Source organism: Drosophila nasuta, chromosome X (assembly GCF_023558535.2).
Source record: "Drosophila nasuta strain 15112-1781.00 chromosome X, ASM2355853v1, whole genome shotgun sequence".
Classification (NCBI taxonomy): Eukaryota; Metazoa; Arthropoda; class Insecta; order Diptera; family Drosophilidae; genus Drosophila; species Drosophila nasuta.
The window spans coordinates 24478247-24505138 of record NC_083459.1 but is presented as its reverse complement, the minus strand read 5'-3'; the positions used below and the strand labels follow the sequence as shown (position 1 = coordinate 24505138).

The 26892-nt window shown below is 35.8% G+C and overlaps 1 protein-coding gene across 25 annotated transcripts in view; it reads left to right on the top strand.

Annotated features, from left to right (window-relative positions):
- The window catches only part of LOC132797280 (small conductance calcium-activated potassium channel protein), a 107653-nt gene that overhangs the window by 22754 nt on the left and 58007 nt on the right, over positions 1-26892 (top strand). For 17 of the 25 annotated variants that reach the window (XR_009633643.1, XR_009633644.1, XM_060808937.1 and 14 more), the window contains 2 exons: positions 9116-10378; positions 14887-14988. Coding sequence is in view for 20 of the 25 variants with exons in the window: in XM_060808937.1 (XP_060664920.1) it covers positions 9116-10378; positions 14887-14988 (1365 nt within the window). In the remaining 5 variants the exon portion in view is untranslated. Of the gene's footprint in view, positions 1-9115; positions 10379-14886; positions 14989-20484; positions 20570-26892 lie in introns of those variants that run through there. The other 8 variants (XM_060808935.1, XM_060808934.1, XM_060808933.1 and 5 more) reach the window with 3 other exon arrangements.

Here is a 26892-nt window from a genome sequence, read left to right as displayed (position 1 = left end):
CTTCTCGCTGTTTCTTCTTGCTTAACTTCTCGCTTAACTTCACGCTTTTGCCTCTCGCTTTTACTTCTCGTTTAACTTCTTGTTTTGCTTCTCGCTGTTTCTTCTTGTTTAACTTCTCGCTTTTGATTCTCGCTCTTGCTTCTCGCTTTTGTTTCTCGTTTTGCTTCTCGCTTAACTTCTTGCTTTGCTTCTCGCTCTTGCTTCTCGCTTTGGCTTCTCGTTTAACTTATTGTTTTGCTTCTCGCCTTTGCTTCTCGCTTAACTTCATCTCGCTGTGCTTCTCGCTTTTGCTTCTCGCTCTTGCTTCTCGCTTTTGCTTCTCGCTTTTGCTACTCGCTCTTGCTTCGTTTCTCGCTGTTTCTTCTTGCTTAACTTCTCCCTTAACTTCTCACTCTTGCTTTCTCGCTTTCGCTACTCACTTTTGCTTCTCGCTTAACTTTTTGCTTAACTACATCTCGCTCTTGCTTTTGTTTCTCGTTTTGCTTCTCGCTTAACTTATTCCTTTGCTTCTCGCTTTGCTTCTAATATTCTTCAAGCGATTCTTACTTCTTCTAGCGAGAACCAAATTTCTCGCTTTACTTATCGCTTTCTCGTCTTGCTTCTCGTTTTGCTTCTCAGTTTTGCTTGTCGCGTTACTTTTCGCTATTGCTTCTCGCTTTGTTTCGTGTTAATTTGCACTGCTTCCTCAATTCCCTTTGCATCGCGTTTCACTCGCATTGTTGATGCCCTTGCGTTGTGCGTTGTCCACTTTGCTTCTCACTTTGTCACATGCTTTATGCGCTCGCTCAGGAAATGTCCTTTTTGCTTCCTCACATTTAGCTGTTCATAAAATATTTCGCTTTGTCGCTCGCTTCTCGCTTGGCTTCTTTCTCCTCGTCGCATGCTGACGTCATTCCAAAACGTATGTTTGTAAGCAGCGAGTGAGAAGGGTTTTGAATGGACGAGAGTGCTCAGAGCTCAGAGCTCAGAGCTCGACGTTACCTAACGGCCTTTCTATAGGAGGCCATTGCGGGCAACTCATCCATTCTTTATCGTCGTCCCTTAAAAACAGCCAGGAAAAGAGAGATTGAGAGGAGAGGACGGGGACGGGGAAAAAGTGCTAACAGAAGCTTGACGAATGCAACGAGGTCGAGCCAAAAAATGTGTGTGAATACTTTTTGTGTGGACGTGGAAGCGGGAGTTCGGTAGTCGACAGTCGACAGTCGACAGTCGAAACAGAAGAGGTATTAAACTGTGCCTGGTTTTGGTCAAGTTAACGATTTTCTTGTTGTGCTTTATACCATAATGAATTTATACAAGGGTCAGGCTCAGACAGTCGTCCGTTCCTTCAGTCCCTTCAGTAGTCCCTTCAGTCAGTGAGGTAGTCAGTCGCTCAATCAGGCAGTCAGTCGGTCATTCCGACAGTCAGTCAGTCAGTCAGTAAATTCTCTGCTGACAGAATGAAGCCTCTCCGTTCTGCTTTCTTTGTTCTCCTCTTCTGCCTCCGCCTCCTCCTCCGCCTTAGCACCGTTCTCTGATTTTGAGTTGTGCAATAAATTTTTATCTGTACATGCGAGCGACGGATTGACGCAGGTCAGAGGATGGAGAGGAGCGAAACGTTTGGGGATTCGGGAATGGACATTGGGAACCAACCTGCCTGCCCGCAAACAACAAGAGTAGAAAGGGAGGGCGTTGCCTGGGCGGAGGCGTTGTCCGGAATTGTGGCCAGGCCATTAAACAACGCTGTCAGGTTTGAATGGGCAAACCTGAAGCGACCATTATACAATAGCATTTTTGCCTCATCGCTACTGCTGCTGTTGTTTTTTCAGCTTTTTCCTGCATTTCTGTTCTCTCTCTCTCTCTGTTGTTATACCCGCTACTGAGAGCTTAGAGGGGTATTTATTGAGCTTAGTGTCTAAAGAAAGTCTATGCAACAGCGAGGCAATATAACTCTTGTCTGTTTGATCGACTAGATCTCAGAGACTTTTAAGATTTATTCTTAGTATTAAAACAGCAAAAAAATAATGCTGCGATTGATGTTTACTTACGATTATATTCTCGAATTTATAAGAAAGATGTAAGACTATAAGGCTGCAGTATCAAGTGCTCACATATAATGTTAAATAACAAAAATTTGATGCCAAGTAGGAAATCTCTTATTTTGTACTAGAGTTTAAATTCTACTTAAAGCGTTTCTATTACAAATAAATTTGTATACTCGCTTTGTGGTCTGCGCAGAGAAAAATCTTTAAAGTCGTTTTGTATATTTTGTACTTTGTGATATATTTTATACAATATGGTATAATTTGTAGATTATGGTATATATTGTATTTAATGGTATATTTTGGTATACGGTAAAGTGGGTTGTTTTTGGTATATTTTTACTCCATGGCATATATTATACTGTTTGGTATATTTTGTACTTTATGGTATATTTTGTACTTTGTGGTATATTTTGCATTTTATAGTCTATTTTGTACTTTATAGTATAATGTATGTAGTTTATGGTATATTGCTTAGTTTTTGGTATTTTATGATATAATTTGTACTTCATACTTTAAAAGTTGTTGAATTATTTGCGTATGTTGAAATTCTGGTATAGTTCCTACTTTACGTAATATACCACCTTGTTTATAGTATATTTTGTATCTTATGGTTTATTTTGTACTTTATGGTATATTTTGCATTATTTGGTATGTTTTGCACTCTAGGCTTTTGAATGGCTTATGGTATATTTTGTATTTTATGATATATTTTGACATTATTATGTTTTATTTGAACGATAATACTTCACTTTCTTAATTGTTTTCAATTATTCTTTATTTGAATACCTTCGGTGTTTCTAAATTAGTTGTACAAGTATTTCAGAGTCAAACAGACTCGACTGTGGTTTCATTCCTTGTTCTTGTTGTTTGTGTGTGTCTTTTTTTTGTGTTGCGTTGCCGTTGCGTTACTTTTTGTTTTTCCTTTTGTGATTTTTCGTGCTCGTTCTCATCGTGGTCGTGGTTGCTGCCTCAGTTTCAGTTTCCTCTGTTTCGGACACGAGCCTGTGGCCGTTGTGGCCACTCTGACTCCTTGTTGTTGTCGCCTTTGTTTTATTGTTATTGGCTCGTGCTGTGGGCCATGTTTTAACGCCGACTGCCTGAATGACATCTGGGTCACCTGGGCAACTGACACATAACTTATTCCACACACACACACACACGCTCTCTCTCTCTCTCTCTTTGAGTGTGTCCTGCGACAGGACATTCACATGGCACCAGGGGTCAATCTCCACAGTTCTCCACGTTCATTCAATTTGTTCCCATTTCGAACTGCAGCTGTAATAGAGACTACTTCATTGCATCCTTTCACATCCGTTTTTTGTACTTACTTCACTTGATTTATTCACCGGCAAATGCAAATCAATCTTAAAAGGTAAAGTCTGCTCTTTCTCTTAATACTCTAGCTGGCAGTAAATTCATTCAAATTGATTAGAAATAATTACAATTGAGCACAAATAAATTGTGCTTAATAGTTGTTTAATGTCTGATTAAGCGCCAAACATCGTTTCATTGCTGCTTATAATGGTAATCGATTCGGTTCTGGCCATTAAATGAATTTTGTAGTAGAGAGCATCATTATTTAATTAAGCTACGGGTAATTGTAACACAATAAATTATTTATCAATTATCCCCGTAAGCAACCAAATTAACATACAATTGAATTATTTAGTGGGAACTACAAAATTTGTAGAATTATAAATTCGGAAATATAATGAATAATTTACTGTATTAATTTTGTGCTTCTTTCTTTTTTACATTCTACAATCTTTTGATTGATTCATTTACATATTCCGAATTTCACATTATTTACAATCTTGTGATGAAATTTCTATAGCTTTAATGCATTTCATGCAATTTTCTATTGCTCTTGTAATTGGTTTGCGTGTACAGGGTATCTATATATGTATATGTATATAGTATGTCTAGCAAGTCACGATCTGATTACCAGATCCTCTCGCTTGTCTGATTGTTTACAAAGGATTACACATTGCATGCAAATGCAATCCACATTCCTCATTCCAAATTCCAAATTGTGTAAGGAACGGGGGAACTGGGGAATGGGGAACAGGGAGAAGGCAGAAGGGAAAGGGAAACTGTCATGGCTGTCAGGTTGACAGGCCAATCAATATGGCCCGGGGTCGTCGTCAGTTGCCTTCAGCGACTGCTTTTAATGGCTCTTTTAAAATTGGCTATGGAAATTGAATTCATGTAGCTGTCGACTGCCTCCGTTCTGTTCCGCTCTGCTCTGTTGTGGCTTGACTTGGCCTGGCCTGCATATTGCATACATTACTCGGTGCTCGGTGCTCGGCACTTCACGGTACTCCATTATGGTATACCAGCTCTAGCTGGTAGTTGCTCCTGGTACAGAAATGAATTACCCAAAAAGAAAATCAGAAATGTGTGTGCTCTACCTTGGGATACCCGTCACCCATTGTGAATAAAAGCAAAACAGTGTGGCATTAATTGAAAAATATACCAAAAATACTAAAAATATACCAACGGTAGTTTATTGATATAGTACTACATTAAAAATGTACCATAGTGTAGAAAATATACTGAAGACTATAATTGCTATATTGAGTTCTTTATTAATATACCAAATATAGCATTCAGTATATTTTGCACTCTATGGTATATTTCGAATGTAGTTCTATTTCAACATACCAAATATAACCTTTGGCATTCAAAATATACCATAGAGTGAAAAATATGCCAGATTGACAGCCAAAGCGGAATAATTTAAGGAAATATACTACTACTAACAATCATTTGTGTTATACCTTAACACCTTAACTGCCTTTACCCTCCAGCAGTATTGTCATCAAATTTAGTTCTTCTAGCTTTTATAGTTTCAAAGATCTAGGCTTTAATGCCAACGGACAGACAGAACGACGGAAGTTACTAGAACTTCATTTGCCATTAAAAACTTTGTTTGTTGTTACAAAGTTCAAATACGTTTTTAATTATTTATATACAATCTAAAAGAAGACTTTCGGAACTTTCCAAAATACTCGTTTAAACTGTGACTACCAGGTATTTAAAAGAAAAAAAACAAAAAAAAACGCAACAATAAAAATTGAGAATGTTTTTTAACCCAATTTTTGGGTGCCACAATTGTCTGGCCAGTCAGTCGGGGCTTTGGATGGGTTTACTGTGTACGTACATTGCTATTTAAAGGTTCGGGTTGGGGTTGGGGACGATGATTGCTAGGGCTTGGGTTGGGGGTTGGGGTTGGGAGCTTGGGGACACCAAGGGTAGATGGCTATTATTAGCGGCACGCTCGACATGCTAACTGGGAAGCGGGAGCGGGAGTGGGAAAGCGGCCTGGTGGTTTTCCAGGTGTTCGACTTTTCACATTTCGTGTCGCTCATGTCCCAAGACTCATGTCCTGTGTGTGTCAGTGTGGCTGTAACTGTGTTAATGTAACTGTGTAACTGTTACTTTAACTGTAACTGTTACTGATGCTGCTTTCGTTGTTGTTCTTGTTGTTTTTGTTGTTGTTGTTGTTGTTGCTGTTGTCACTGTGCATTAGTGTTGGGCTGTTCACGAGCGAACGAACAAAAAGCATATTAATATTAGAGTATAACAGAAATGGCATTTTTCCCTACCGAAACCCTACCATTAGAATCAATACTGGTTTTGTACCGGTTTAATCTAAATAACACATTTGAATCATGTCGGATCTGACTGAACTCAAGACTGGCAATATGTTAACTATATGCCATTGCTTTATCTTTTTATCTTTTTGTTAACATATTTGTTAACAATCATCTTCCATCCTTAATTATAATAATAAAAGAAAAACTAAGAAAACTGCCATCTTCTATCCTTAAAAACTAAAAATGATGTGAAAGAATATTATAAAATAAATAACAAAAAAAAAAAACTGCATTTCAAATAAAAATTCATATAATATTAAAAGTAAAAAAATTCTAAATAATGTGAAATAATATTATAAAAGAAATACTAAGAAAACTGCCACCTTCTATCCTTAACACCATTCGAAAAATGTGAACGAATATTGTAAGATAAATAATACGACAACTGTATTTCATAAAAATTTCGATCGATTTTTAATGCCGCTTAAAAACTGTTCAACTAAATACTTCAAATGCTCGGCTTGAAAGAATTGTTCAATCAAAATTAAAGGAATTTTGAAAACAAATTATGAAAATTAATGAAAAATGAATGAGAAGAGAATGAAAAATGAACATTGGCCTAAAAATGAACCATGAAAGTTGAGTTTTTGAACTAAAATGAACCGATGAAAAATGAATGAGCGATCTAGCAAACAAAAAGAATGAGCGAACTAGTTCTGTGAATGGTTTACCAACACTAGCTCTGCGGTCAGCGCTAGAATTCATCAACAACAACAACAAGAACAAGAACAATAAGAACGGCAACAGTAAACAGAATTTGTAAGCCGATTCGTTGGTGCGAGTGAGCGAGAACACAAAACTTGCTTGCATAATTTACAATGCTCGTTTTGTATTTATAGCTGAATTATTGATTTTCATTGTTACCGATTTGAAAGTTGTGTGTTTTCAAATTAGTTTTTCCCGTGGCATCCACCTGTGCCACAGCAAATGTGCCCCATCTCCCCACCCACAATTTCACCTGCCATCCAGTTATGAAACTCTACTTCGCTCTCTCTATCTCGCTCCTTCTTTTGGCTGTCAATCGACCCAAACTTTTTAGGCATCGACTACGCAGCAGTCGGCCAATCTATCCGCTTGCATATCAAATATAGACATATAGAAATGCTTGTTTAGCATACGCACACACACACACACACACTTACACGCACATACGCACACACCTAAACACACATGTTCATGGTCGCTGGTCGACTTAAGCTCTTGTGCGTGAGTTCATGTTTGCATTTCAATGTTTTGCTATCCCGTGTGTGCGGTCATCAAGTTCTCCTCCTTCCTGCTTCAATTCCAGTCCCAATTCCAGCCAAAGCGCATACACACACACACACACACATACGTACATTCTTCCTATATAAACACACACACACACGTGTTGTTGCTTGCGCTCGACTCGTTTCCCAGCTTGTTATCTTTGTCCGTTTCTTTTTCAATTCAGTTCTTCTATAGTCACTCGGCCTCGTGTTTAGTTTATGAAAAAGAGCTTTTGCAGAGCTGCAGCTTTGGGCAGAGCTTAAGCTCAGCTTCTTCCCTTTCGTTGCCTTTCTGTTGCGAGCAAACATTGACTTCATTCCACTTAAGCTGCACTTTTTACGAGTATTTTTTTTTTGCTGGCCAGTGATGCCCGTCGCTGCTTTGCTGCCAGTGCTGCCCAGCATGGAAACGAAGCTGTGTTTACTCTAGTCAAATTTGCTGAATTGAATTGCTTAAGACTTTAGACTCAACTATAATCAAGTCATTTGGCAGACACCTCTATTAGAGCGAGACATGGTAAACACATCAAAAAGAACATTTTTTAAATGTGTTCATTAAATGTGTTTGACTAATTTTGATATTCAAACATTTGCCGACTTCAACTCTGATAAGAAACTTCCGTTACTTGACATTTATTTTTTAATTTAAATGCACAAATATTGAAAAATAGTTATTCAATTGTTCATTTGTATTTAAAACTTCAACTAGAATTCTCATTTGCAATTCTTTAGTAAAATATAAAATACATTTTTCCTTTTAAAAAAGTCCATAATAACATCATTCTGTGGTGCTGCCAACTTATCGGCTTGAAACTTTTAGTGAGCTGCACTTCAACTTCCTTTTGTCAATTGAGAAAAGTTGTGCTGCAGCTTTGCCAATTAGTTGTGACAAGCTGGTAGCTTTTTAGCATAAATGGGCCTGCCCACTTTGCATAACGGAGCTGCTAACGATTTGAAAGAAAATGACATACCAGCTCAGAGATAACTACAAATTACAAATGTGTCTGACCACTTTGCAAAATAGAGCTGCTATCAATTAAAAGTGCGCACTAAATATAAATGCACTTTATTCTATTTCAAAAATGCAAAATAAGCTAAGCAAAAGAATAATTACTCTGCGCTGCTAACTGCATGCTAATAGCTGTTGGGGTCAATTAAAAATACTATCTATTATAAGCGAATGTTATGGGATTACTAGAGTGAAAGAAAAAACGTGAATACGTTGCAGAAAGATAATTACTAATTAGTTGTGGCTGTCCACTCTGCAGAGCAGAGTTGTTAACTGAAAACGAATATGTATGCTATCAATATAAAATGCAATTTATTATAAAGTCACGCTATTCACCAAGGCTGATAATTACTATGGAAATGTGAATGTCCACTCTGCATATTAGAGCTGCTAACTGAATGATAAAAGCTACTACATAGCGCAGAATTACTTTTAAAATGAGACTATCCACTTTGCAGAATAGAGGTGCTAACTAATATTATGGAAATTAACTTAAAGAACGCGAGCAATTGCTTTTTAAATGAGGCTGTCCACTTTGCAGCAAGGCGCTGCCATCTGCATATGAAGTAGATAGAGAGCAAAGCTTTTTCCTTGCAGATGTCAATTCAAAAGTTAAACCATAACTAATATACATTTTTAATTGACTCCTTTAATGAGACTGTCCATTCTGCATTTTAGTGCTGTCAATTGCATATGAAGTAAATTATTAAATATAAACCTCTTTTCCCCTTGCTTTGGAGATGTCAATTCAAAAGTTAAACCATAACTAATATACATTTTTAATTAACTACGTAAATGAGACTGTCCACTCTGTATTTTAGTGCTGTCAATTGCATATGAAGTAAATTATTAAATATATATGAACCTCTTCTCCACTTGCTTTGGAGATGTCAATTCAAAAGTTAAACCATAACTAATATAAATTTTTAATTTAATACTTAAATGAGACTGTCCACTCTGCATTTTAGTGCTGCCAATTGCATATGAAGTAAATTATTAAATATAAACCTCTTCTATATTTATTTTTCCGATGTCAATTCGAAAGTTAAACCATAACTAATATTCATTATCAATATACTATTCAAATAAGACTGTCCACTCTGCATTTTAGTGCTGCCAATTGCATGTGAAGTAGCTTATTAAATATGAACCTTTTCTTCTTTGCTTGTTTTGCAGATGTCAATTCAAAAGTTAAACGATAACGCGAACTCGGGCTATGTTAGCTCCGAGGAGACGGACTCGCTGCTAGTGTCGAGCACGACCAAGGGGAGCGGCGGGGGTCGCAGTGCGCTGTTGCGTCAGGTGAAGAGCAACAACAGTGCGGCAAACGGACCAACAACAGCAACAACTGCAGCGGCAGCAGCAGCAGCAGCGGCGGCAGCAAACAATTCAATGGCTTCCACGTCGGGAGGGAAACCGACATTGATGCGTCAAGATCGCACTTCCACATATCTAACGAGTCCGCAGCAATCGCAATCGCAACAGATGCGCATGGGCTCTGAGGAGAGTATGCGAGGTGGAGTTGGGATGGGAATGGGAGGAGGTGGAGGTGGAGGAGGAGGAGGAATGGGAATGGGGCACGATGAGGATATTGAGCAGGGACTGCGTGCAGCCATAGTGCCTGATATCGAAGTACACGAAGAGGACCAAGAACTAACACAAAACACATCAACGACCACAACAATATCAGCATCGGCCAGCGTGGCTGGCAATGCTGCAACGACCAAGTTGCAACAACAACCATCGGTTGATAGCCAATCGAAACAGCAACAACAGCAACAACAACAACCGACCATATCAATTATGAATTTAAGCCCAAGCGGTCATGGCTCAAGTCATCCCAATTTGGGCACATCATCATATCAGAATCTATCGTCGAGCATACCGCCAAGTGCGCCGAGTCGATGTCGCGCCTGTCGCAACTGCAGTCGACGTGCCTCAACGACACCGATCTCCACAACGATGGCCAACACGATGACAATGTTGGGTGGCCAGCAGATCGATCGTTCGGCGTCGCGGGACAGCGTTAAAAGTGCCTTCCAACAGGGTAACCTGACCAGCTCGATGGCCATTTGCATATCAAACTCGGCCCTCCAGCAACAGCAGCAGCAACAACAGCAGCAACAGTTGCAATTGCAGTTGCAACATCAACAACAGTTGCAGCTGCATCATCATCAGCAGCAACAACAGCAACAGCAGCAAGTGCCGCCGGTGCTCATCACGTCATCGCCGACAAATGGGTCGAGAATAATCCGGCAGAGCTCGCAACCGGAGTCGAGCACCACGGCCATCTGTTGTGGGTCGCATAGCTCATGTGGACACTCCCACACGGTGCCGAATGTGTCGCTGAAGCAGCTGCGCGAAAGCACCACAGATGGCATTGCTGGCATTGCCGCCGATTCCCTAAGGATCAATGGTGGCATGCGTCCATTTAAACAGGTAAGCGACCGACAACTTTTCCTAGTTCTCTAGTCTTTTTTTTATTCCTTTCCTTGCTGGTTTGGGAATACATAACCTCAACCTCAACCTCAACTTCAACACACACATAACATAGGAAGGACCTTCAAAAACTATGTGTGTGTTGACATAACCTACAAATTTTGCCACTCTCATATGTATATTCTTGTTTGTACATAGAACAACAACTCTACAGTGTGTGTGTAACAGAAAAACATACCGAACCTGAACCTGAACCCGACCCCGCCCCATGCTTCGCCTTGACGTTGTTGTCCCCTAGCACTCGATGTTCTCTATGTGTGTTCTATGTGTACAAAATAATCGATTGGTCACACTTGTCTGTCTGCTATGCCACAACATTCAACCTATCGATAACTAACGATAGTCAAATGCAACGAATTTTTTGTCTGTCTGATAGATGAATAGTAATACTTCAAGTAAAACAAATGATCAACTAAGCAGTTAAGCCAATTACCTAAAGGCAACTATCGATAGTAAACTCAACAACCTAAAGACAACCATCGATAGTAAATCCTACAACCTAAAGGCAACTATCGATAGTAAGCCGAAGGCGAAGAATTTTGGACAGCAATGTAATTATGGTAACTTATGCCTAATACAGCTCTTTTGTTGGCTAAAGTGAGAAAGGTTTTAGAAAGTTTGCCAACATTTTCAGCGTATAGAGTCGATAGTTTCGATAGGTCAGTCGCCTGTCTGATATCATTTTAGATGTTGAATTGTGAGCTGTGTGTTGAAACCCTCCCTTAAATGTCACAAAAACTCACTATATATATAGATATATTTATTGTAAACCATCTTAGAGACCAATCGATATACTGCAACGAAAACTATCGTTAGTAATTATCGCAATTTGTGTTTTATGCTGATGTCAGCAGTAAGAAAAGCGAAGTATTCATTGTTTGACTGCTAGAAGAAACGATGTATTAGTAATACTTAAAGTAAAACTAATGATTAACTAACCAGTTGAGTTTAGAAACAAGCCAAAGACAACTATCGATAGTAAATCACACAGGAGAAGGCGAAGACTTTTGGGCAGCAATGTAATTATCGGACTTATGCTTAGTGCAATTCTTTTGTTGGCTAAAGTGAAATAGGTTTGATGAAGTTTGCTAACATTTTAAGCGTAATCGATAGTTTCGATAGTAAGCAGTATCGATAGGTTATTTCATTTTAGATATTGCATTATGAGCTGTGTGTTGAAACCCTCCCTTAAATGTTGTCTCACATAAACACACACTCTATTTAGTATCTATATATACATTTATATCGTAAACCATGTTAGAGACCAATCGATGTACTGTAACGAAAACTATCGATAGTAATATTTGCAATTTATGTTTTATGCTGATGTCAGCAGTATTTTTTTTTTTGTTTGCTTTCCCTCTTAAGTATACTATATAATATGCCCTCTGCCTTCTCTAGATTGTAAGCGAGTTTCAAGTTTTTGCCTCAAGTTGAATTCCATGCCTAAGTACTTAAGCATCGAGAGTGAGAGAGAGAGAGAAAACATTAAGTATTATAATCGCCATTCAATGCATACAACATACAACATGCTGCTTCTTTTGCTATTTTTTATGTGTTTTCTTTGTGTGTGTTTCTCATTTTTCACATTTTCACATTTTCACGCGCTCAAATCCAATTAGTGAAAATCAATATTGCTCATACGCCACGTTGGCCCAATAATATTAATTATAATATTTTCTACTTCTTCGAGCATTTCAGCGCTGCGTGTGTGTATATGTTTGTTTTTTTTTTATTACTGTATTTTGTGTTGCTTCCCGTCCCGATCATAATTAAAAAATGTTCGTTGTTTACTTGCTTGGAACGACTTAAGAGAGGCATTTTATGTATCCAAGGGAGATTGGATTGGGTCGATGGGTGGTATGAGTGATTTGAGTGATTTTTTTGATGGGTGGTCAAGTGTGGGTGTGGGAGGGAGAGGGAGAGGGGAAGGTTTTGGTATTTCGTTTATTTGACGGGCGATTGTAAATCAAATTCGTTATACACTTCGAGAGGCAATTTCATTTTCAACGAGGTCATTCCGGCCCTTAATCGTCACCGTAACCGTAACCCAAAAAATCGACGAAAAAAAAAATTGAAATCTCTCCCTCTCTCTCCCACTCACACTCTGTGAGTGGCGGAAAAAATGTCGTAGCCGAAAATCGAAATTGATTATTCATAATGCGCTGGAATTGTAAATTAGTTTTGGTCGCCCGTCAATATTCCATTTTGTCCATTTGCCAGTCGCTTTTATTCATTACATTTCATTTCGATTCCCGTTTTTTCGTTTTTGTCGTTTCCTTTTCGTAGTCAGATCACGTCGAAATACTTGTATTAACACTTTGAGGCTCTCTCTCTCTAAATATAGCCTGGCATTGTAATTAGAATTGTAATTAATATCAATAAATTTTCGACAATGTCTGAAGTTCTGTTTTCTGTTCTCTCCTCTTTTCTGTTCTGTTCTGTTCTGTGTTGTATTCTGACCTTAAAATGATTGATGAATGTTTTCACTCTTTGACATTTGCTTCGTCTGCTTCTTTATCTTTTTTTTTTTTTTGAGGGGGCAACTATCAAAGGGAAGGAGAGAGAGAGAGAGGGAGATAATTGACACTTTCGCTGTTGGGTTTATTATATAGCCCCAGGAACAGTCAATAAATGAGCTTCACCCAAGTCCGAGTCTGCTGTTAAACAGCAAAGCAGCTTATGGCCAATTTGTGTACGTGTGTGCTTGTGTGTGTGTGTGTGTGTGGGGTAAAAAGCTTTGTCACATTCAAAATGTAAGTAACTAGCGCCAAAGCTAATGGCCAAGCAAGGATAATGATGTAGCCCAACGGCATTTGTAACCCAATGTTTCCTCCACTTTAGTTTTCTGTTCGTTTTTAACGACTATTGCATACATTTAGCTTAAGAGCTTAAAGCTCTTTCGCCTCTCGCGCTCATCAATTTTGTATGCAATTTAAAGTACTCGGCTCTCGACCATATAGTAAATATAAATACTCACTTTGTAGTAAGCAAACGGGAAAAGGAAAAGCAATAGCAAAAGCAAAGCAAAGCTCTCTTGGCATTTTACATGTCTCGTGTAAAGCGCAGTAAGCGGCAAAGCTTTGCGTGGAAAGCTTTTGTCGCTTTGCGCGCGCGATAGTTTTTGTTTCGCCAAAGCTTTTTGCACTTAATTATGCAATGCTGTCCAAACCAAAAAAAACTTTTCATTCATTGTGGTTGCATTGTCTGTCTGTCTGTGTGTGTGTCTGTGTGTGTGTGTGAGCAAAATTCTCAAATGCCAAGTTCACGTATGAACGTAAACACGCACACGTGCGAAAGAGCGAGCGAGAGGGAACGAACGCTGACAATGACAGACGACTGCGCGTTATCATATTAATATGCTTCTCATAGTCTCCATATATCATCATCGCATAGTTTCGCAATTATTTATAATTTTTGCAAAATGCCAAATGGCTTTTCATTCATTTATCCACAAAAAAACAAAGAAAACAACAACAAAATAAAATTGCCCAATTGCTGCGCAATTTAATTGAGATGAATGGAAGAAAAAGAAGAAGAAGCAGCAGCAGCAGCAGCAGCAATCGAGTTTCATTTTCATCCCGAAAGTATGCAACACTTTGTTCTATGCAATTAATGAGCAAATTGTGTGCACACAATGGAAATGGAAATGTGAATGTGAATGGAAATGGAAATGCGCATGGAAATGGCAATGGAAATGCGTAATGTGAAGCGCTCACATCATTAAATGCGTTAATTAATGATTTTTGCTCTCTCTCTCTCATCGAATGCAATTTGTTGTTCAATGAAACAACATTTTCCAGCCAGCTGAGCTTGAACTTGATAACTTGATGATTTAATTGCGAAAATTGTGAAAATTGCAAAACAAGCGCAAAATGTCAAATGAATTGAATTCCAACTAATTAAATGCGAAAATTTCTCAATTGAATATCTTCTTCATTTCAAGGTTCCCACACACAAAACAAATACAAATTTAAATTCAAATTCAAATCGATTTCTGGCACGTTTTGTGTGACAAATTTGAAATGCAATAAATGATATTTTCATAGCTTTCTATTGAATATATTGCAAAACAATTAGTTGGAATTTGATGGGCAACATTTATCATCTCCTTTTTGAAATTTGTAGTCTTTAAAAATTCAAGTGCACAAATTACTTTCGAAACTATTTTAGAGTCTAGTATTCTATATACTATAATATTTATAACTATGTCTAACTCTTTTGTATAATGTGTATTGAACTAAGTCTGTAACTCTTTTGAAAACTATTCCTTAGTTAGTGTTAATTCTAGTGTCTCAATATACATACTTATATATATATTTATTATTCTCCCTCCCCCAAAACCAAAGTAACTAACTAATCCCAAAAACTAAACTAACTAACTAATTTGATGGAACAACAATCAACTACTGTACTAATCACAATTCGCATCCAATAATTCTCCTCAGGGCGTTCTTCTAATGCCTCGCACATTGTCCGAAAGCCGAAAATTGCGACTTAGAAGGGCCTTCACAGAGGCCACTAACGAAACGCTTCAATGCTCCAAAATGGTATTTAATCACTAAATCTTACAAATCCAAAATACAAAAAACAAAACCCAAAAACTGTAATAGCAAAAATAGCATTTTTAACCCAAAAAACAAATTTAACTTCAATTAAGTTTTTACCAAGCAAAAAAAATATACAAATATATAAATTACATGTATTGTGTACATAAAAAAAAAATACCAAAAGTTTTGTAGTTCAAGTTGAGCACCGTTTAAAATTCCCCTTTTCCCAAAATGCGAAACATTTAATGCATTGAATGCCGTAAACGTAATTTGGTTTGAAACGTTCTCGATACGTATTCGTAATCGTTTTTAGCACTCACACTCACACATATCCATAAATATATAGTATATATTTAGTATATTTAGTATATACTTCATGTCAATCAACCACTTGGTTCATCAAATTGAGCTCTTCAAACTTTAAAAACGTATTTTCAAAACGAATGCCGCTTAAAAAAACACTCATCGACATTACACTCACTTATTCATTCGCTATTCATTCATTCACTTTGACTCATTGACTCGTTAGCTCGTTGTTACATTTGCTTGTAGAGTTCTCTGTAGTAGTAGAATATTTTTAGAGATTTAAGTGTATTTCCATAAACGATCAAATTGATCATAAAGGTAAGCGTAGTTCTTGTTTTTTCTTTCGTTTGTTCGAACAAATGATTCTGCCTGCCAGTTGAATACCAAATGCACTCGTTTTGCTTATGAATCAACATTTTTTGATGCACCATTTACAAAAAAAAATAAAAAAAAACCAAACATTTCTTTGAATTTGTAATATTTACCCAAAAATATGTTTTCGAATCGATTTGATGAGTTGTCTAGCAGATTTTGTGGTTAAATAGCAGAGTTTCCGGGGTTTCAATTGGCATCTATGTGATATTTTATGGATTGCCAGTATTGAAGGTACTCTGTAAACTAAATAATTTTATGATGATCGTGAGTGATATGACATTGACATATGACATAAATGACATTGCTTTTACAAACTTAATGAAACCAATAAAATGTCTAATAAATTCTCTAATGCTATTACTTATCTATAATGAAATTTTGCTAAAAAATTTTGCCAACTAACGAATATCTATATTGAAATTGCATTTAATAATATTTTACAATTTCTAAGGAATCATTAATGAAATATTTAATAAAAGCATTAATAAAATTACTAAATATGAAATTTAATTTCATAATATTTTGCTATTTATGAGCTTTAATGAATCTACTAATGCAATTTCTAATGAAATTGCTTAGGAGATTAATAATAAAATGGCACATAATAAAGTTTAAATAATGAAATTTTAATAAGATAATTAAAATAATCATAGTTTCCAAGCTTTAATAAATGGACAAATGAAATTCCTAATGAAATTTTATATATTTAAATTTTATTTAATAATATTTTACAATTCGTGACCTTTAATGAATCTACTAAAGCAATTTCTAATGCAATTGCTAATGAGCTTACTAATGAAATTATAATAATAACAATTTTTTACATACTCCTGAAATCTACCAATGAAATTTTATTTAATAATATTTAACAATTGCTTAGGAAACACCAATGAAATATTTAATGAAATCTCTAATGAAATCACTTATAGCTAAATTGTATTTAATAAGAGTGGACAATTTGTGGGTTTGAATATATCTCATTAATGAGTTAATAATAATGAGCTCAAATATTTCTCCAATTAATTATTAATGAAAAATCCAATGAAATTTGGGATGAAATTTGATGTAAAAACAGTTTACAATTCATGGGCCTTAAAATATAATATTAATGAGTTAACTGATATATTTCTCCAATTAATTAATCAATGAAATATCTAATGAAATTGGTGATGAAATCACTCTTAATGAAATTTGATGTAAAAACAATTTACAGTTTATGGGCCTATATATTAATATTTTATTAATGAGTTAACTGGTATATTTCTCCAATTGGTTGTTAATGAAATATCTAATGAAATTTGTGATGATTCTATTGTTTAACAATTTGTGGTTTCAAATATGAAAATCTATTTGAGGCAGTTTCAGCCGCAAATGTATTATGGGAAGCGTTTTAATGAAATTTATTGTCGATTTGTCTCTCGACATCGATTCTCGTTGCGCTAAACTATCGTGTAAATATTTAAGGTTACATTCGTTGGCCAGTTTGAATTATGTTTTCCTTTCCTAATATACTCTTTTTTTTTTTTTTTTTGTATTGTGCTGGAATTTTATTGGGAATTGCGAAGCTGGGAAGCTGGCGTCTATACTTTTTCTTTTCTTTGCTTTTCAATTTTGGTTTTGCTTTTATGGTAACGTATGCGCAACAATTGCAATTGGCTGCCATCCAATAATTGTTGAATATTATGTATAAAAATGCTCGGTACTCATCGCTTAATTGGGAATAATGCCCATCTGGGACAAGGTTTGTTGTTTATGGTATGTCTCATTTGCCAGCAGCGACAAAACGTGCAAAAGGGGAACAGAGTGAGTCATGCAATAAAATGCACAATTGATGGGCCGCAGGGCATCGTCAAGTTCATACAAACCTGTCCGCAGACAAACGACCATTTAGTTTTGGCCCGCTTCCATCAGGCATCCGATGAGAGAGGGAAGAGTGAGAGTGAGAGGGAGAGGGAGAGGGAGAGGGAGAGGGAGAGGGAGAGAGGCAACGCTTTCTCGTTTCCATGACGTAGGCAAATCAATTTGTATTGTGTTAGAGCAGAGCGGATGTCTCTCTCAGCTGCTGCCGGCTGCTGTTTCCATTCAATCCTCAAGACATCGGCCATCGGCCATCGGCGTCGCAATCGTTCGGCGGGCAATCCGACAATCGGCGCAATCGTTAATCGGCTACGGTTAATCCGCAATCACAACGATCAGCGTCGCGTGCTGCGATGCTCTCTCTTTAGAGTACTCTCACTTTCACACACACTCGCTCACTTAAAAGTGTTTAAAGCTTTAGTAATGACATTTCTAATGATAACTTTAATGGAAGTAGATTAGATTTCCATTTCGCTTAAAATAGATCTTAAAGATTATTAAGATACTCAAAATATCTTACAAATTTAATATTGATGAATAGAAGAACTATATAAATTTAACTAATGAAATTTCTAATGAAAACCTTAATGAAAGAACAATTGATTCCAATTTTAAAGACAATTTAGATATTCAAAATATCTTACAAATCTGCTATCAACAAATAGAGGAATTATATAAATTTAAGTAATGAAATTTCTAATGAAAACTGTAATGAAAGTTTTCATTGATAATTTAGATAATTAAAATATCTTACAAATCTCCTATATAAGAACTATATAAATTTAACTAATAAAATTTCTAATGAAAACTGTAATGAAAGTTTTCGCTGATTTCAATTTCCCTTAAACACATGAAATGATTGCAATTATTAAGGCCAAATATGAGGGATTATATAAATTTGCTCTCAATGAATAGAATAATTACATATACAAATGCAACTAATGAAATTTCTAATGACAACTTTAATGGAAATAGATTGGATTTCCATTTCGCTTAAAAGATATCTTAAAGATAATTTAGATATTCAAAATATCTTATATCTTAAATATCAATGAAGTTTCTAATGAACGCCCTAATTAAATTTCCACTAATTGCAATTTCACTTGAACTCTTTAAAAGAGTGTAATTCCTAATGGCAAGTATCCGAAAATATTTGCATTTATATCTATGAATAAATAGATGAACTAAATACCATGAATGAGTTTAACAAATGAAAACAGTTATGATATTTTCATGGATTTTTTGATTTGAGTTGAATTCATTAAAATAATGCAAATATGGGAAAATATTAGTATTATAGCTTCTGAATTTTCTTTCAATAAATGAGAAAACTATAAATACTTAACTAATCGAAATTCAAATTTTATTGCTTTCAATTTTTTCTAATGGCATTGAAAATAAATGCATTTTATTGAATGAATGGAAAAAACTATATAGCAATAAATGTAAATAATGAAATTTCTTATAGTAAAATTTCTGTTAAGTTTCATTTAACAATGATCGCCACAGCTTTAAAAATGTAACTAATGAGTTTTCTAATGAAAACTGGAATGCAATTAAGTTTGTCACTTATTTTTGTGTCAAGTGTATTCAAGCGTCGACTTTCTTCGATGTGTGTGTTGATTGTGTGTTGTTTTTTTTTTTTGTTATTCTTTGGTCTGCGTCCCTTGGAAAAATTGAAATCTAAATAAAATGAATTTGCAGCAGCAACATTTGTGCGGATAACGGCAACGCGACCGGAGGCGTCTCTCTCTCTCTCTCTTTCTCTTCGTCTCCGTCTCGTTCCTGAATCGGTTGTCAGTTGGCGAAGTTTTGTGTTTTTTTGATTATTGAGTCTGTGTTTATCAATTGAACAGCAGTTGCTCAGTTCAGTTGAGTTTCCAGGTCGTAGCACACATGGCCAATGAAAGTGCCAAAATGAACTCAAACCTGACTACCGCCTGACGACTGTCCATCTTTCTGTCTGTTAATTTCCATCTGCAATTATTGTGTGTGCACACACACCTCTCTATCTCTGTCTCTCTCTCTCTCTGTGTGTGTTTACATTTGGACAATTACGCAGCCGCCAAAAGTCGAAGGAAAAATTGAAAAACAATTTTTGGAAATCGAAAAACGGAAAAACGGGCAAAAGCAAAACGACGCGACGGCGGCCACAACACAATACACGAAAATGCATTCGTTTCTACAACAATGAAAATTTATGGAAATTCAACTGAAAATTCAACAACGAACCAAACAACAAAAAATACAACAAAAATCGCGTGCTAAATAAAACAAAATACAAAAATACGAAAAAAAAGTGTGCAAAAAGCATATTTAATTCAATTTGAAGCCAACGCAAAGCTAGTTTAATAAAATATATAATATAACACGAAAAAAAAAGTAAAAACGAAAATTCAAATATTTTCAACTGTTTTGAGACCCTTTGGCTTGACAAGTGAAAAAGGGTCTATTAAGTTGTGTTTGAAACAAGAAATATTTTCGACTAAAAAGGTTCAAAATTTCGAAATATTTGCAAACCTTTAAAAGAGTCTATTAAGTTTTTTTTTTTTAATAAAATATATAAAAAAAAGAAGTACGAAAAATTTGGAAATATTTCCCACTGTTTTTAGACCCTTCAAAAGGGTCTACTAAGTTTTTTTTTTTGTTTGTTATAAATTTTTTTTTTGTTGTGAAGTGATTGTTTTTTGTATATAGTTTTTTTTTGTGTGGCAAGTGAGTGAGTTTTGTGGCATGTCGCCAGCGTCTTGCATGGAGAATCAATGCAAGGGCGGCCTCTATAAACCAGGAGGAGGAGGAGGAGGAGGAGCTGCCTCAGGTGCTTGTCCAGCTGTAAATATTGCGATGCCATCATCAACGTCATCACAGCAACAGCAACAGCAGCCGCCTCTAATGACGCGCACCGGCAGCGTTGGAGGGGGGAGGAGCGGGCGGTGGCGGTGGCGGTGGTGGCGCCACAAATGCGTCACGCCGCACATCGCTTTGGCTGGAGACGCTGCGTCAAACGCGCAAACTTTCTTATGCCAACGAGCGACCCATTCTGGTAAGTGAAGAAGACATCGACGACGACGACGGAGACGACGACGATAAACAAGTTTTGCGGCCCCCAAAATGACAAATGGCCATAACTAACTAACTAAGTTCCTAACCCTAAAACTATGAAGTAAAGATGGAGAGAGAGAGGGAGGGGGAGAGAGAGGGAGAGGGAGAGGGGTAGACAGGTCCAGTTTCAGCTTCAGTTGTCCATCGAGTCAACTATAAAAATAAACAACAAATAAAAAAAAACAAATAAGAAACTTACAGTTGAGTGTGCTCGACTGAGAGATACCCGGTATAATTGTAAAATATACCCAATTAATATACCGCAAAAATATACCGTAGGCTATTTTAGGAATAAAAGGAAAGCTGTGCGGAATTCATTTTCAAATATACTAAATTAATATATCGAAAAAATACTAAAAATATACCAAAGGTTATTACGGCAAAATTGTATTGTGTCTAAAATATACCAAATTAATATATAGCGCAAAAATACCAAAAATATACCAAAGTCTACTTTTGAAACAAAATCAAAGTACTGCGGCATTAATTTATAAATATACCTTATTGATATACCGCAAAAATACTAAAAATATATACCAAAGGCTGTTTTAGGAATACAATCAAAATAATGTGGTATTAAATTTAAAATATACCACATTGATATACCACAAAAATACTAAAAATATACCGAATTAATATACCAGAAAATTACTAAAAATATACCGAATGATATATTTGGTATATGTTTAAAGTGCTACATTGAAAATATACCATAGGTTGGAAAGCAACTAAGACGCGTAAGCGTTTATTTCAGTATTAATATTAAAATATACCAAATTAATATAACGCAAAAAGACTACAAATATACCAGAGTCTATTTTAGGCATAGTTTTTTTAAGCATATACCTTAGAAAAGCATTCAAATTTTCAAAGGATATATGTGATATATACCATATCTGATCGTAAGCAAATTTTCAGGAATCTTAAATACTAGTGCTATTATTGTATGTACAAAAAATTGACGCTCTAGCTTCAAAACTACGCTTGTTAATCGATTTTTGTCGATGTGCGTGGGCGAAAGTGGGCGTGGCAAACATTTTAAATAAACTTGATCGACATGCAAACATAATAAATGCTGTCGAGAAGAAATTGTATCTCAATCTCTTATAGTCTCTGAGATCTAAGTGTTCATATGAACGGACAGACAGACAGACGGGCATCAATATACATATATATACTTTATCGGATCGGAGTTGCTTCCTTTTGCCTGTTACATACATTTCACAAAATTATATTACCCTTCTACTCTCTGTTTAGCGGGTATAAAAAAAAAAGTAGAGGATGAGAAAAACGCGCCGCGTTCTGTGTTCCTCAACTAAAACTGGGGCTATTCCAAGTTATTTTCATCCAAAGCATCTGCAGAAAAATCAACAACAACAACTAAACACACACACACACACACACACACACACACACATACACAAATAGAGAGATGAGCGCGTAAACCGAAATAACAATGGGAAAGCATTTTGTTCCCCTTGGCGTAGAGAATATTCAATGCTCTACTTGAACTATTTTTATCGCATCGCATCGCTAATCCAGCCAGTATTATGGCCAAGGGCATTCCAAAGACCCTAAACGCCCTTTTCAAGTGCTTTTATTATTTCTGCTCTTTCATATTTATTTGATTTGGAAAGTGTGTATTTCTTCTTCTATTTAATACATGAAATTTATAATGATGTCTTCGTGTTAATATTTATCAAATTGTGTTTGAAAAGTTGAGTATATAATTTGATGAAAATCATCATTTATTTCATCGCTATAAATTATGCGAATTCATGAACTAAAGTATGTAAATCTTAATAATATTAATGTGCCAAATGTTGACTAGCTAATTGATATGCTAATTAAATAAAAATACTATTTTTTTTAATTAGCAATTTCCTTCTGAAGTACCACATTTTTATTTGAAACATTTTGTTAACGAAATTATTTCGACAAAAATTATTGTTTCATAAAAATTCCGACAATTTAATCAATTGCTAAGGCATCAAATTCCTTACTCTATAAAATATGTTAATGTTGATTGTGAGCAATTTAAATAATGTGATAAATTACTGAAAAGAAAAACTACATAACTTGGAACTAAGGAATTAATTCATTATTTCGCTGTGGCGCATTCCAAATATCATTAACTTGTGTGTTTTAGTTGCAGTACTTAAAATAAATACAATTTACATTCAGAAAGTAGATTGCTTTCAATTTTAATATTGCGATAAATAAAAGGAATATTTAAAAAAAGTGAAATTATTCATTTAGGTGATTTAACAATGGTGCATTCCAAATTTCACCAAAATGTGTGTTTTAGTTGCAAATAAATTGCGTTTACTTTGGCATTATTTCTCAACCTTTTCGATTTGTGCTTTGAGAGACAAAAAAAAAGAACTGGGTTTCTAATCTTTTAGTGTTTTGAAGTAGAAGCAATAAAACAACTTAAAATGCGAAATATAAACAGGAAATGTTAAAAGTCATCTCAGCAAATGTAAAATTGAAAAAACAATTGAAATTTTAATGCAATGCAATTAAGACGAGCGAGAGCAATTGCTAGAAAAGTTTATGGCTAAGAAGTGTTGATGATGATGATGACGATGATGATGAAATAAGCTAAATTAATTATGTATTGATTATTGATATTCCAAATGCAATTGAAATAAATATTTGGAATGAAAGGGTATTAAATATGTGTGGAAAATATACAAAACAAAGAAGCAATGATTGTATCTATATTCATTTTTGTATTTGTATCGGAATTGCTATCGAAAACAAATGCCCATAAATACTTCGAGACTATAATATAGAAAATGTATAGTGGAACATCCTCCTCTTCCCCTTCCCCTTCCTCTTCCACCATCCTCCATCCTCCTTCTGCTTTGTTCATTGTCTTTGATATATTGTTTAGAGTGCTGCTGGCATATGACCTAATCGATTTGCCGCGAAGTCATCTCTATTAGTGATTGGAATACACACACAATAACACATCGAAGGGGGGCCCACTAGGCGTATACTCATTCTCATTAAATGCAATAAAAACAAAGCGAAAGGCAAAGAGAAAAATGAAATACTCGAAATAAAATTACTTGAAGCACCTGCGACTCGAGTCTCCGAAATTGAGATTGCGATTGGGATTGGGGGATTGTGTTTTTTGGGGGCCTTAAGAGTGTGTGCCACCAAATAAAATCTGACAAATCCCCCAGTTAACTCAACTTGACTAATGAAATCCACAATTTCGAGCCTCCACTTTTTCGCTTTCGTTTTCGTTTCTTTTTTGAGGTCAGGGTCAGTTCGGTGTTGTTATTTTTTTGTTGTTCGTTCTTGTTTTTTGGGTGCTTAAGAGGTGTGGAAAGTTTGAATAGCCAACACTTCTTCTAACCCTGGGGGGGTGAGTGAAGTAGGGAGTGAAGGGTGAGTGAATTGGGGCGTTAGCTCGTCTAGCGGTACATTGTCAATTACTTGAGCATTTCCTGGCTTTCCACTCGCAAAAGCAAACAAGTTCTCTCTCTCTCTTCTCTCTCTCTCTCTCTCTCTCTCTCTCTGTCTCTCTGTCGTCACCTTTGACTTGACTTGCTTTCGAGTTTAGTTGAGTTGAGTTGACTTGAAAATCGATTGCGCTGCCACGCTGGCAACGTGAGTCAAGTCAACAACAGAAGCAGCAGCAACGTCGTCGTAAACGAAACAAACTCCAAATTGTGTGTTAAACGGACCGCAAATTCCCTTGGCATTTTATTGTTGTTATAATAAATTGCATTACGCTTCGCATTCTTTTCGTCTCCTGCCCTTAATACCCTTTTTGACCCATACACACACGCACTCACACACACACACACGCACACAGAGGCGCTCACATAACACTCACGTGGCAAGCCATCATGTTGTCAAGTGCAGAACAACAACAACGACAACAAATGTTATGTTTCCTCTTCTCTCTCTCTCTCCCTCTCTCTTTTCGACTTGTCAACATATCAGCGGCACATGTTGACGCAGCTTAACAGTAACAGCGCATGTCGTGATCACACTCTGTTAAACAACAGATCTGCCGCACTTAACAGTGTCGTATTCTGTAAACGCCAAAGACACACTGTTAAGCTTCAACTCAGACTGTTATTAGGATAAGAGCAGCTTAACAGTGTTCTACTACGTAACAGACTGTTAATTGACATAATTGTACTGCAGAAAATATTCCCTATACACGCATTAAGTATACGCGCCGTGTAACTGATAATTAAATTTAAATAAATTCAAAATACGTGAGAATAATAAAAATGAAATGTTAATGCATTAAATGTAAAATACTTATTTAGAAATAAAAATGAACTAATAATTAAATAGATTCTATATATCTTATAAGCTTATTTATTTAAATTTGTATTAGTGCAGTTTTATTTTCATAAGCGTATTATACATTTAATGCATTTAAATTATTTGATGAACTGCTTTCTTTGTGTTATACAATACAATTTGTTTTTTAAATTGTTATTGTAAATTGCATTGTATATCATTTTGTTTTTATATTTCGTTTGTTTTTAATACTATTGTATTGTCTATTATTACACTTATGCAAATTTGGTAAATTTATATTATTTATTTCCAACTTGGGGTTTAATTAAATATCTAATATGTAAATTAGATATATTTCTGCATATTTTCTTAACGTTCGCTTTAATTATTTTCTTCCGTATTTAATTTATTTATTTATTATGCAGCGAAATTACCTGCTAGAGAATGAAAACAGCATAGAAACAATAATTGAGCCTGAAATTTATTACACATAAATTTGCAATACAATGAAATAAATATATTCAATTGATTCTCATGTTTAGATATTAAGTATACGTTCCGCCTTTCTGCGAATTTGTACGCAAGCTGTGGAAATAGAAATGTTATCAACAGCTTTGTTTTTAAATCAACAACATTGATTGTTGTTGTTGTTATTGTTATTGTTATTGCAACGTAATTTAAAGCGAAAGCAAACGTCAACAAAAGTGAGATACAAAAATTTGATAAATTCGAAATGATGGCGAGAACAATATATCACATTATAATTATCAATATTTGTATCAACAATATTGTTGCAAAGCCATAAATAAAGCGCGGATGATAGACTCGCTCTCTCTCTCTCTTGCTCTGCCTCTCTCTTTCTCGCTCTCTGGGCAATTTGAAGACTCAATGAACTTTCACCTTCTACTTCTTGTTGTTGCTGTAATGTATGAAAAGCGAGCTGGTCAAGCATGATATATGACCAGCCACGATTGCAGATTCTTGAGCAATTTAGCCAACTTTAATTAATGGCATATGAGTTAAGGCAACGTTCCAGCTCAGTTCAGTTCAGTTCGCTGTTCGCAGTTCGTTCGAGTTCTTACACCAAGCAAAACATTTTTCCGTTTTTTCTAGCCTTCTTTTTCCGGCCGTCTGTCCGTCTGTCTGTCCATCGCTTTGAAGGCTTTGATCTCAGCGACTTTAAGAGTTAGTGATATGAAATTTATTGTGCATAAAGTGTAAATGTTTAGCGTGTTCTAGACCTTGGCCACGCCTCTCTACGCCCACTTAAATACAAGCTGTACCAATTGAGCTTAGAATAGACTTTTTATTACGATGGTCACACTTTTTAGAATTTACCTTTTATGGCCACAGTTAGTTTATATCTTTAAAAACGTTGGTCACACCTTTTCAATTGTTTTTTTTGCGTTTAGCTGCATTAGCCACGCCTCTCTGCGCCCACTCAAATAGTAGATATACTAATTTAACTTGGAATGTACCTTTCCAAAACTCTTCTCTGTCTGTCTGTCCATCGGTTTGAAGACTTTGATCTCAGCGATTTGTAGAGTGAAATTTATTGTGCATAAAGTGTAAAAGTTTAGCTTGTTATAGAACTTGACCACGCCTCTCTACGTCCACTTACATTGAAGTTACACTAATTGAGCTTTTAATGTACCTTTTATGGTCACATTTTATCTTTAATAGCGTTGGTTACACTTTTTGAATAGTTTTTGTTGCATTAGCCACGCCTCTTTGGGCCCATTTGAATAGAAGCTATAATAATCGAGCTTAGAATGCCCTTTTTTTGGCCACAGTTAGTTTATTTTTAATAACGTTGGTCACACTTTTTGAATAGTTGCTTTTTCTTTGTGTTGCGTTAACCACGCCTCTATACGCCCACTCATTTGAATGAATTATATTTAGAGCATATACAAATTGAGCTTAGAATGTACTTTTAAAGCCACAGTTAATTGGCGTTGGTCACACTTTTTCAATAGTTTTTTGCGTCGT